Source organism: Panthera tigris, chromosome A1, assembly GCF_018350195.1.
Source record: "Panthera tigris isolate Pti1 chromosome A1, P.tigris_Pti1_mat1.1, whole genome shotgun sequence".
Classification (NCBI taxonomy): domain Eukaryota; kingdom Metazoa; phylum Chordata; class Mammalia; order Carnivora; family Felidae; genus Panthera; species Panthera tigris.
The window spans coordinates 50646764-50660506 of NC_056660.1; the positions used below are offsets into that span (position 1 = coordinate 50646764).

The 13743-nt window shown below is 36.1% G+C and overlaps 1 protein-coding gene across 12 annotated transcripts in view; it reads right to left on the bottom strand.

Moving 5' to 3' along the window:
• Window positions 1–344: 344 nt before the first annotated feature.
• MYCBP2 (MYC binding protein 2) overlaps window positions 345–13743 on the bottom strand; it is a 283680-nt gene continuing 270281 nt past the window's right edge. For all 12 annotated transcript variants that reach the window (XM_042978630.1, XM_042978658.1, XM_042978633.1 and 9 more), the window contains 7 exons: window positions 13025–13128; window positions 11604–11792; window positions 10702–10809; window positions 9325–9534; window positions 7800–7907; window positions 6992–7157; window positions 345–1176 (listed from right to left, as the gene is read on the bottom strand). In XM_042978630.1, the coding sequence (XP_042834564.1) occupies window positions 1061–1176; window positions 6992–7157; window positions 7800–7907; window positions 9325–9534; window positions 10702–10809; window positions 11604–11792; window positions 13025–13128 (1001 nt within the window). In that variant the 3' untranslated portion in view covers window positions 345–1060. The remainder of the gene's footprint in view (window positions 1177–6991; window positions 7158–7799; window positions 7908–9324; window positions 9535–10701; window positions 10810–11603; window positions 11793–13024; window positions 13129–13743) is intronic.

Below are 13743 nucleotides of genomic sequence, written 5' to 3' on the forward strand. Positions count from 1 at the left end.
ATCCACAGAAACACACTGTAGTCTGTGAAGAAGAGACAAGTGATTTTGTTGATGATAAAAGTCCAAAAAGGTTCTGGTTAGTAAGGTAGAGGTTGGTCAATTTCCTAGATGGTTTTTTTCCTGTCTTTGGCATGTGTCTGTTTATTAATACATATATTTATTTGTTCTTCCCAGTGTTTAATTAAGATTCCAAAATGTACTTCATTACTAGTCTTATTTTCCCTAAGAGTTATGAAAGTTATCATTGTGTTGTGTCAGTGAATTTTTTTACAAGGAAAATTGGATGGAATTTAGACCTTAAAGGTATTTAAATTTTGTTTCTGAAGAAACACCTCACACAGTTGTTAGACTTTATCACTGTATAAAAATGTACAGTGGTTTATTGACATGTACATTCCAATATGTTTACAGCTGCAAGATAATGAGGCACACTCAGTATTGCACTTCATTAAAATTTCAGGCTCAACTTAACCTAGAAGTTTAAATGAAACTGCATTTGTAATTTAGTAATTCTTATACAGAACAAACATTGATATCTTTATATACAGTGTGATACTTATTACATTTATATGCCAGTCCTAACACAATTTTTTTTTTTAAATAACAGTCTAGGAAATAAACCAGAATATTCTTCTTTTCATCCCCACCCGTGATGCAATTATACAGGATTACAAAAAAGGCAGTATACAATAAACAATGATTATTTTTCTTTTTTGCTTGAAAGCCAGCATCATTCTTAGTCCATGGGCATGGCGATTCTTTTATATCAATTATCTATAAATGTTCAATGCTTCACAGGCCAATGACGGTAATGGCCACATGCAAACACCTCACAAGTTTGATGTCTTGGTTCAAAAGAAAATAAACTGAAATAATGGGGAAACTTTCCATAGCAAGAATTATGTACATGGTATTTGGCATCCTTCTTGCACTGTGAATGGTTCATTTTCATGGATGTAAAAATGGTCCCGTCCTTATCCTGAGCAGAGTTTAAACTTTACCACATCCACTTGGGGGATGAAGGCAACTTCTTCTCTGTAGACAAAGGAATCTGAGTGTTCTAAAAAGTGTGAGCATTTCTGCACACTCCACAGCCCAGAGCAAATTCTTCCCCAGTGGGTGGATGAACAACATGGAGTGGACATTCAGTTCCTTCTAATTGTTTGCCTTTGGGACCTATATACATTTTGAAAGAGGCAAAAGCATATAATTAAAAAAACACACACATATATACAAACCTAATGTAAATATAAATTACTGATAAGATATTCAAAGAAATAACAGGACTATGGTTACACAAATACAAATTTTAAAAATGACAGAATCTACCTACAACATCTTGCCTAGAAATCACCTCTATGAGCTATAGATTTTATTCTATTAATGAATGAGATACCTCATCTTAAACATTTTTATTTTTTTTAATGGAAGTACAGTTGACACACATGCTACTTTAATTTCAGGTGTGCAACATAATGCTTCCACACAGCTATACATTATGCTATGCTTACCCCAAGTGAGCCATACCATCTGTCACCATACAAAGCTATTATATTACCACTGACTAGATTTCCTATGTTATACCTTTCACTTTGGTGACTTTTTCATCCCATAACTAGAAGCCTGTATCTCCTACTCCCCTTCACCCATTTTGTGCCTACTTCCCCCATTCAGAAACATCAGACCGTTCTCTGTATATGGATCTGTTTCTGCTTTTTTGTTTCGTTTAGTTTTTTAGATTCCACATTTAAGCAAAATCATATGGCATTTGTCTTTCTCTGTTTGACTTATTTCTTATTACTTAGCATAATACCCTCTATGTCTCCATCCATGTTATCACAAAAGGGAAGATCTCTTTCTTTTTATGGCTGTGTAATATTCTACTCTGTGTGTGTGTGTGTGTGTGTGTGTGTGTGTATACATCTTCTTTATCCATTTATCTCTTGATGGGCACCTGGGTTGCTTCTATATCTTGGCCATTGTAAATAATGTTATAATAAACATAGGAGTACATCTATCTTTTTGAATTAGTGTTTTCATTTTCTTTGGGTAAATACCCAGTAGTGGAATTACTGGATCATATGGTATTTCTATTTTAAATTTTTTGAGAAACCTCCATATTGTTTTCCACAGTGGCTGCACCAGTTTGCATTCCTACCAATAGTGCACGAGGGTTCCTTCTAGTCCACATCCTTGCCAACACTGGTTATTTCTTGTCTTTCTGATTCTAACCATTCTAATTGGTGTAGAGTGATACCTCATTGTGATTTTGTTTGGCATTTCCCTGATTAGTGAGGTTGAACATTAGATATATCATTTTAAAGCAAAGAACAATGAACAAAAATCGTCATGAAAATCTGTCAGTTCAGTTGAACTGAACACTATTCTGGATGAGAAAATATGGAGACTTTTTAATAGAATGTTTTTCTGCAGGTAAAAACAAATTTAAATGTAAATAAGCCATGTTAGTTCTCTGAAGAAAACGCACACACTGATGAAATGGAAAGACTGATTATTAAAGACTGTTATTTTAAAAGTATCTGAAGGAAGATTAGTAGAAAAATGAAAATCAGCTTAAATATATGAATGGTAACATAATATAAAATATAACAATCTGGAAGAAGCGCTTAGGGAAAAGAGAAACTTAATGAGGCTTAAAAATGTACATAAAACTATACTTTTCTATTTTAAAAGACTTGCTATATTATTGTGCTTCATGTCATGTGTTTCTTATCATTTAAAAAGGACTTTTAGGGGCACCTGGGTGGCTCAGTTAAGCGTCCAACTTCAGCTCAGGTCATGATCTCATGGTTCATGGGTTCGAGCCCCATGTCAGGCTCTGTGCTGACAGCTCAGAGCTTGAAGCCTGCTTTGGATTCTGTGTCTCCCTCTCTCTCTGCCCCTGCTTGTGCTCTGTTTCGTTATTTCTCAAAAATAGGTAAACATTAAAAAAAAAAAGTAAAGGACATTTAGCTCCTTTATAAATGAGGAACTTGACTGTGTAGGGAATCCTGGCTGGGCTTATACCTGAATACAGAGTCTCTAACAGCAGAGGAAGAAACAGAAGTATGCATTTGTTTCCTACAGCTAGTAACCAAAACAATAAATGTAAATTTTGGCTCTGAAAGAAAAGTATGAGATTGGATGGAATAAGCTTACCCAGATAAATGGGGAATGAGATCTGAACTGAATTTATCTCTTCTAGGTTTAAAAGAAGGAAAACAGGAGGGATAAAAGGCTAGTGTTTATGAAGCTCTTAGCCTGGCACAGTATGTTAGCTGTTATTACTACCACCAAACAAGTACAAACTGCCTCTATCCATATAAGAGTAAGGCCAAGGCAAGAGGGTAAGTATCACACTGAAGACAGGTCATCTCAGAGGGAGAAGTCAACTGCTGGTTTCAGCTACCAGACATAAGAGCAGCGGTTAAAACCTACAAAGGTAATTATTCCGGTTATAAATTATAGTGTGTATCAGTACCTGCCACCCCAAATCACACTGCACACTGATATTCTGCCCACCCCACTGGTGGGTGGGGGAGACTTGTCAGGAAGAGGGACACTCAAGTACACACCATAAATGATGGCTCCTGCAAACTGCAGTCCTTGTTTTTTTCTGGGAGAAAATAAACGGTCACTTACTCAACAAGTATTTACTCAGTGCCTAATGTGTGAATGGTGTTACATTAGGTGCTTGAGATGTAAAAATGAATAGTACATGGCCCCTATCTTCAAGGAGTTAGTAATCTAATCATGAAGGTAAAAAATAGTAATATAATCATGATGCTAAAAAAAAATACAGTAAAAGTAAAAACAAAAGAAAAATCACCTGCAGACACTTGTGTGCTTGCTATTGAGGTACGGCTCTAGTATGTCAAGTCAATCTTCTACCAGTCATAGAGGCAGGAACTATTGTCCCCATTGTGCAGATAAGAAAAGTGAGGCAAAGTTAACTTAATCTTTCTTGATTCTTAGGTCCCTCATGTTTTATTTTAGTTTTTTTATTTGAAAAAAAAATTTTTAACATTTATTCATTTTTGAGAGACAGAGTGTGGGTGGGGGAGGGGTAGAGGGAGAGGGAGACACAGAATCTAAAGCAGGCTCGAGGCTCTGAGCTGTCAGCATGGAGCCTGACGTGGGGCTCAAACTCATGGACCGCGAGATCGTGACCTGAACTGAAATTGGACGCTTAACCTACTGAGCCACCCAGGAACCCCTTAGGTCCCTCATCTTTTAAATAGGCACAGCAATATTTAACTCTAAGTATTCTGGCACTAAGAAGGTGGTTAATAATTATTTTAGAAAGTAACAGAGGAATGGTCTACTTTAACTTCTTAATCTGGACTCTTGTTCTTATCCATATATTAAAAATTGGAATTAATGGGTTGACAGTGGTTATAGAATCAATCCCTCCGTCCTTCTAAGTAAAATGTATGGCCATCTTCCCTGCTGATTTCACTGTGGGGTCTGCTTTAATTCTATTCCAGTTCTCTATAGGAATGGATGAGTTAATGAGTTAGATGAATGTGAAAGGCTGGGAGAGCATGCCTCAGTCTAAGTGTTATGATCTTAGGCCAGCTACTGAATTTCTCTGGGCCTTAACTTTCTATCTGTGAAGGTGAGAATAACACCAGCTACCTTGTAGGTTGTAAAAACTAGGTAAGAAAATGTATGTGAAAATGCCCAGGATTGATGTCAGTTCCCTCCTGTCATCTCTGTAAATCCTCTCCTGCCTCATCCCTCTGGCTCATGGTTGTTTCCAGGGTGAAGTCCCTGTACTGGCAGAGCTCGGTGATCATGTGAATGTGTGAGGGAAGCCTTGCCTTTGCTGGAACCTCTCAGCGACTATCCACCTCTGTGTTCTCCACACTTGTTTTATTGCTAGCTAACCTCTTGATTAATTTTAGTGTTTGGTTGTTGTTTTGTCTTTGTTTCTGAACATAGAAGAAACTTTCTTTCATTAAGTAAAAATGTGAATTTTCCCTGATGATATTGCTTGCCTCTAAACTTTCTCAACTAGAAGCTGCTTATCTCTTGAGCTCCTCTGTGTCATGAAGCCAGGAAGCAAGACCGACTCTCCTGGTTCCCATTTACTTCTAGACCACTGACTTACAACTTTCAATTCAATAACCCTCTTCCCGTGAAACTAACATGAGCCAGAAAACTGCCCCTATGGTACTTCCTTCATTTGCTGACCTCCAGCTCACCACCCTCCTCTAGCTATTACATTTCACATCTTTATGCTGGCCATTATCCTAAACACCTAGCCTCGCGTTATTCTGACCTTGCTTCTTTCAAAGTCTACTACATCTACTTTAAAATAAAAAATTCTTTTTAGAGGGGAAAGAGTGTAACAATTTCTATTTACCATGAACAATCTTTTATCTATTTAACATAAACAAAATAGCAAAAGTAGCTATACTCAAAAAAAAAAAAAACCCTACTTATTCTTTCTGAATAGATAATATATTTCTCATGGCTTAAAAATCAAAATGTTAAAACACTGTATACATTGAGTCACCTTTCTCCCATCTCTACCTATCTTCCTGGTTTTTCCCAATAGTAAATTAATTTTATTAATTTCTAGTGTATCTTTCCACAGTTTTTTAAAGGCAAATATAAACAAATATGAGCATATATTTTCATTTTCCCCTTTCCTACAAGACAGCAGACTATATACCTTGTTTTGTAAATTGATTTTTCTTTTTTTCTTTAAAAGTTTTCATTAAAAATTTTTTTATGTTTAGTTATTTTTGAGAGAGAAAGACAGTGCAAGTGGGGTAGGGGCAGACAGAGAGGGAGACACAGAATCCAAAGACGGCTCCAGGCTCTGAACTGTCAGCACAGAGCCTGACGTGGGACTTGAACTCACAAACTGTGAGACCATGACCTGAGCTGAAGTCGGATGCCTAACCAACTAAGCCACTCACACGCCCCTGTAACTTGATTTTTCACGTAACAGTCTCCTACACATCTTTCCATATGAGTACATAGAAACTCCATCCTCATCACCATTTTCTCTTTTTGATGGTGCACAGTACTTAGTGTGTAACCACCCTCCTGCTGGACACCTGGGTTGCTTATGAATTTTTATTTTTACAAGCCATGTTGCAATGAATAGTCTTGTTTATTTGCTTTTTTTATTTACCTCACATATGTAGGTATATCCTCAGAAGTGGACTGTTGAAAGGTAGATGTGTTAGCAATTTTGAGAGGCTTTTTTTCAGTAGGGTTCTAGCATCTGCTCTCTGATAAGCAGTGGATGAGAGTATGTTTCTCAGCTTTCAAAAGATTGTGGATTGTGCTGTAAGTACTTTTGCATGTATTTTCACCAATTTCAGATATATCTCATGTAAAATTCTCTACTTTGGTCACATTTACCTCCCCTTCTGCTTCCCCCACTTCTGTGAAGCCTGGTACTCCACTGCATTGGAACCACCAGCCTCCTGACCTCTTCCAATCTTTTGGGTTTCTTTTTGGTTCCATATTCCTATTTTTCTCAGCCTGGCCTCTACACACAATTATTTCTCCTGTATTCTCAGCAGCTGAACTCCTTGGCTTTCCTGACGCTCCCTATGCTGCTGATTCCCAGCCACTCTAGATCAAATCACTTGTCCGTTTTATGGTGCTGGTTCCAGACTTCTCAAAAAAAAAAAAAAAAATTACAAAATCTTTTAAAACTGTTCTATTATCAATTCATAATTTCAAACTTCACATGGCCCTACAGTGCGAAACAGTGATTTTTTTTACTGACTTCCTTCTTCCCCAGGTGCCGGTTTCCATTACAACTCTTGACCCCTCATCACCATGGTGATCTTTCTACTTCACTCAGAATGTCAAAAGCTTACAAGGGCCAAGAAATTTGCTCTGATTCTTTAGTCTAGTTTGAACCGGATTTCTACCACTTGGAACAGGGTTCTCTTGTGATCATTAAATTAAACTCGAAAGTAAATACATTACAACAATGTTTTTAAAAATATTAAAAGCATACCTGCAGGACAGTGTGGTAGTTCTTCCTTAGGAATGCTAGTCATTCTTTGAAAATCATCATGACAAGCATTACAAAAATGTGTTGTTCCAAAACAGAAAAAGACTGCCACTGAACAGCAGTAGCGACATTTATACTCCAAAAAGTCTGTGCCATGTTTTGGACACATCTATAGCAAAAGAAAATACACAGACACAAGATTACAGTGAGTCTATTTCAATTACAGTTAAGGACGGTCATATATGTAGCTTAGTGATTCATATCATGTGAGTATGCATAGGTCTCAAAACTGATTGGAAAACTGAGGATATATACATTAAAAAATTAATGAATAAACGCATAGCTCTGCCCAAAAGGTCTGGAGAAGGCCCTAAATTCTTATCTCAGATTCATCATAGCCAATCTGATTTAATAAGTAAGACAGTTGATTTCCTGGTAAATTTTTCCTGGTCAGCCAAACTGAATGGTTAATAATATTTAATCTATCTCTCAGTCTCACAGATGTACTATGAAGATTGCATGGAAGTGAGGTAAACCTAAAAGTGTGACTACAGGTTTGAGAAAGTGAAATACATAAATTTATTACTTGTTGAAATATGGTGATAATTTTATTTAAGACAAAATTATAAAATGTAAATACCATCCAAGAAAATAACATATATGAATTAATTTGAAAAATTATACACTGCTATAAACACTGGGCAAAAACTTGCTGTATTATTCCCACCATCTTAGTTATATTATTATTTTTGAAAAAAAATAGGAGCTTAACATATCTAAATTGTCTTTTCTATTAAAATGTGCTACCCACCTGAGCCCTGGACACATCAGAACAGGCACCACAAATGAGCTCTCTGGGATCATAATCATCCCCTTGTCCAGCCTCAGCATCGCACCGAGCTTCGCCACCAAAATATGCCTATGCGGAGAACAACAACAAAAACCTTGTCATGGAAGATACAGTATGAGGATACTGAAAGTAAAATCAAGAGTTCTTAGAAAATACTATTATCTGTTAGACTCTCCCCTGCAGTGCCCAGTGGATGCCCATATGGTTAGACTGGAGTATGAAATAAAGCTACTTTAATCTGGAATAAACTCATGCATACAGTAGGAACTCCAAACACTGTACTGTCAAAGTAAAATAACAAAAGAATGTATAATATTCCAAATAAATATAAAAAATATATTAAGTAGTGAAGAGAAACTGCTTTCTCAGGGCAAAGTTTGAGTAATTTTTCTCATTTTGAAACATTAAATGTTTCCTTCTATTGCTTTGATAATCATGCGTGAGAATTTTCCAAATTTTAATACTGTAGTAGTAATAGTAGTGGGGGAGGGACAGAGAGAGAGGAAGACACAGAATCCGAAGCAGGCTCCAGGCTCCAAGCTGTCAGCACAGAGCCCGACACAGGGTTCGAACCATAAACCATGAAATCATGACCTGAGCTGAAGTCAGATGCTCAACCCACTAAGCCACCCAGGCGCCCCTTGAGGTTTAGAAATATTAATCTACTAGTAGCAATGTGAGTGTAAAGGATGGAATGGAGGGGTTAGGGGCTCCACACAGGGGGCTCAGTAAGAAGGCTACTGTAATTACCAAAGAAAATGATTAGGGTTGCTGAAGATGTAATAGAAAAAAAAGAATTCAGAGATATTTAGAGACAGAATTGATAAGACTTTGTAAATAAAGACCAGACACTGAGACAGTCAAAGTCGATGAATGTAATACTTCTCATGTGGACTTTGAAGTATCTGTGAAAAAATTAAAATGTCTGGTAAGCAGTTAAATATTTGTATCTAAGTCTCAAAAATTTTTCAAGGTCAGAATGATACAGATGTTTGGCGAACAAGAGCTCTGCAAAGGTAAGAAGGTTATAATTAGGCAAGAATACACTGCTGAGAAACTAAATCTATACAGAGCAGGTAAATGAAAACGAGCCTTATAAAGGAGTTAAAGACAAATAACCAGAAATAAAGAGTAGTACTTTCCAAGAGTAGCATCTTGGAAGCCAAGGAATTTTATGAGGAAATGGTGGTAAGAGCAAGTAGGAGAGATTTATTTAAGAACTAACTGGATTTGGCAAACAGGAGATTACTGATGTGAAGTGGCTTGTGTACAGAAATACTACATGCTTTGGAAATAGTTTATACAGGTTAAAAAAAATCCCAAAACAAATTGAGTAAAAAAATTCAACTTAAAACATAGTATCAAGCTTTCTCATTTTTAACTTCGGACTTAAGATATAAGAATTCAGTATCATTATACAATTCAATTCTTAATCACATAGGTAATCTCTAGTTCTTAAAAACTCCCATGATAATTTACAGCATACCTTTCTGCATTTGTAGCAGACATAATATGCATATCTGTTCATGGCATAGCCAGCGGGGTCGTTATAAAATCTCACACCAGGCGTTGTGATAGCTTCACTCTTATGCAGACCTTCGTATTCCAATCTCATTAAGGCTTTTCTTCTGACATCTTCATAGAGATCTTTTATTGGATCAAGCAGGTCTTTTAATACTATATGATTTATTTTGTTCTGAAATTTAAAAAATGAATATTCTTTAACAGAATCATTTATTTATGAATTCAACAAACACTAAGTGTGCATCTAAGAATTAAGCACTGTGTTAGGAGATAACCAGAGAGTGGACATTTTCTAAATAAAATACCGTTTAAAAACAATCCTGTAAAACCCTCACAAGCCCACATTTTTCCAAGATCAGGGACAATGGGGGCAAATGAGACATAAAGCATGAAAATTCTGTTTCATTATCTTCATATTTCCTGAGCCTGAAATATATCTTCTGTTGCCTTAGCTCTTCTGGGAATAAAAGGTGGCCTTGCTGCCACAAATAAGACCCACTCCCTCTGTGTGAGTGTGCTGGTTCTTTGGGGTAGGGTAGATGAAGAGGTAGTATTTTGTATATCACCTTCGTATATCATTTCCTAAATGTGACCTTTTCTGTGGCACCATATAAGAAGAGAGAGAAAATTATTTATTACAATATTTTTGATTGTTCCTCAGTCTAACTAAACAATGATTGCAGCAAGTCTTTCCATTTTATACCCTTTATACCAGTCTGCACATCTGAAGGAAATAGGGAGAACTTAACAGAGGAAGGAATGAAGAATTTAACTAGAGAAGGCACTGTCAGTCACATTCTGAAACAGGTTTTTTGTTAATCATGACTGGCTGGCCAAAACAAGTTGCTACTTTGTTTACTATCTTTAAAGAGATTTGTCAAAATGTTAATAATCTTCTCCTTGTTTTACCTACGCTCTAAAAGAATTCATCTTAATGGCTCTGAAAACCCAGACCTCATCTTTATTGGCAGGTGTAAGAAGCTACAAGCACCACAGACTCATTCATTTTGGTCGTCACCTGCTGTCGTGTCTCAGGATTTGATGTGAAAGTGGTGACAAACACCATGCATGATGATGTCTAAGTGAATTTTCTGATGCGATATGTTTAATTCCATTTAAACAGCTTTTAATGGACACTTACTGTTTTGAAATGCATTATAATAGATAGAGGGATCTTATAATATTCTCTGGCACACCTGGATGAAAAGAGCAGAAACTGGTGGGGAACGGGGGCAAAAAGTAAATCGAGAAGGACACCAAGAGATGCTGACATGTTTATTCTGAAAGATGAAGGTAAAGATAAAAATAGAAAGTAGACAGTTTCTGATTCTCTCCATACCTTGCAAATGGGACAAGATATAAAGCCAAATGTTATCCTTGGACCAAGCCATCTATTTTCCAAAACTCGTCGGCAGCACTGTAAGTGGAATACGTGACTACAGTCCAGCTTAAATTAAAAAAAGAAAGGGATGTAAGCAAATGTGATAACGATAAACACTTGAATAAATGGCAGATTATTCCATGTTCAATGCAAGGTGCTAGTTAAAGCAGGTAAGGGAAAAATCAAGTTTAGAATAATGAAATTTCAGATCTTCTCTGTTATTCATGAAATATTATAAACTATATCTTCAGCTTCTCCCAATTTGTTACCATTCGTGTATTAATGACACCAAGAGTAAGCCACGTTAGGGAGCAATTTAGAATTATTAACTTTTGTTTCTGGTAGAAAGAAGGAACTCCTGATTTAAAGGTTTAAGATTTATTTTTGAGAATATTCATTATTTTGCAGTCGTAAAAACTGAAAATATAAACAAGTGGTAAAAGTTTTAAAAACTTATTTAGCAAATTATAACTTCAATAATATTACTAACATTATAGATGTATGCAAATGCATTACATATATAGGTATGTTTATCAATTGCATAATGCTACCATTCTGGGTTTTCGAAATTAAGAAGAGAGTGGTTACTAGATAACCTTATTATTTTTTCCTCCCTTAAGAATATTTTATACATTCTATTGATTATACAGACTCACACAAATCACAAATTAAAGCTGAGCACACAAAATGGAAAAAACATAAAGGGACAGAATTTGCTCTTCAAGAAATGGAAGATGTTAGTGGGACATTTTCTTCCAATGATATAAAATAGGTTTAAGTGATCTGTTTATTTAACAAATATATTTATAATTCCCGTTTTAAATTCTAGACACTTGTAACACTTTAAGAGCTGAGACAACCTGAATGGCTGGTGCTGCTGAGAGCGCTTCGGTGAAACAGATCATGCACATGTCATCGGCATCTTGCTTCAGCGTTGTGGCACTTTTATCACAGCCATGGAGACAGGGCAGACAGTGCTCTTCATTTTTAACACCTCCACATGGATGGCCACAAGGATGCGTCTTACTACAGGCTATCTTAGCATATTCCTATTAAAAATAAATTATGATGGCATTCAAAATATCAAAAAGGGCATATCTCCTGGTAATTATATCCATTATATTAATTTTCCAAGATATTTCCCACAGGAAATACATATAGAGGCTATGTAACAATAAAGTTTTTTTTTATTCTTCATTTGAATATAACTTAAAGATTATTAGCAAGGTTTTTAACGTGTAATTTTTAAAAAAATAGAATTTATTGTCAAGTTGGCTAACATGCAGTGTATACAGTATGCTCTTGGTTTTGGGGATAGATTCCTGTGATTTATCACTTACATAAAACACCCAGTATTCATCCCAACAAGTGCCCCCCCTCAATGCCCATCACCCATTTTTCCCCTCTCCCTTCCCCCGCATCAACCCACAGTTTGTTCTAAATTTTCACTTCACATAAAGACAATGCTGATAAAAAAGTGAAATATAATTTTAGTGGATTTATTTTCATGCATAGTCCTGAAGCAAAAAAATTCCTGATATACAATCTCCCAATTACTACCTATCTCCTCACTACAATGGGTATAAAAAATACACAGGTATCTTTCATAGCTGGACCCTATTCAAATTCTTGTTAACTGAATTGAAGAACTGAAAATATTTGGATAGCATGGAGCATGTGTATGGATGTTCAGGACTACAGAATTCTTAAATACTGGAAGTGTTTTATAGGGAAATAAGTGAGTAAAGTATGTAAGAGGTAAAGAAATGCAGTCCATAGACTTTTACCTGTTTCTAGCACACAAGCAAACATTAAATATGTATTATGGTGGAACTGATAAACACACACAGTCTGGTTCAGGCTTGAGAAACTTATCTGATCCATTCTCTAGCTCTGATAAAGAATTTAACTCTTTAAAAAGAATTTTTTTTTTAAATGTATCTTTATTTTTGAGAGCGAGAGAGCATGAGTGGGGAGGGGCAGAGAGAGAGGGAGACACAGAATCCGAAGTAGGCTGCAGGCTCTGAGCTGTCAGCACAGAGCCCAATGCAGGGCTCAAACTCATGAACCATGAGATCATGACCTGAGCTGAAGTAGGATGCCCAACCGACTGAGCCATCCAGGCGCCCCAAGAATTTAACTCTTGACATGAGGAATATACTAACTTAGAAAACTGAAGTGATGCTGAACGCTAACTCTTATTTATATGCAGTAAATATGTCCCGAGGGAATACAGGCTATTCCTTACTGGGGCAGCCTGACTGTCTAACTGTATACTCACCTGGCAATCGGCATCAGAACAAACACTGCCAACAGCAGATAACTCTGTTCCACTCCTGGAACCACAAAAGCGGCATGCTTCTGAGCTACTTGTGGTGGGTTTGCCTAGGTTCAAGCAGAAAAAGAAAAATCTTCCTTAAGGATATGTTTTCTACATATTTTAATACCCAGCTAAATAAAACAACAACAACAGGACAATCAGGTATGTATCAGTTGCTATCACTAGAAAATCAGCCTGGCAGTTTTACAGAAGGGTTGTAAGCAGTCCTAATTATAAAGGAGCTAATCACAAAAAAGGGACAAGAAACTAAAGATCTATCTGAAGCCAAACAGATAGGAGGTTGAGCAGATATGGCAAATCCCCAGCTCCAAAAACACAGATAAATACATTTTGCACATACAAAATATAATAAAAATTAAGTAAGAATACACAAAAGAAAGATAACTCTTTCAGAACTACTATAGTAACAAAATTACAAGGCATAAAAGAAAACCTATCATCAGATAATATGAAACTTAAAAAACAGAAGAATTCCCATCCAAGGAACTAGAATTGACAGAGCTATATGAAAAGGAAATTAAATGTCTGAAATCATCAAAGATGTAACAGAATCTAGAAAACAAAACAGAACAGGAAAAATAGGAAGATTTGAAAAATGTAGACCAAGCTCATTTGAAAACACAGATACAAAAATAAATATAATAGTAATACACAGAATT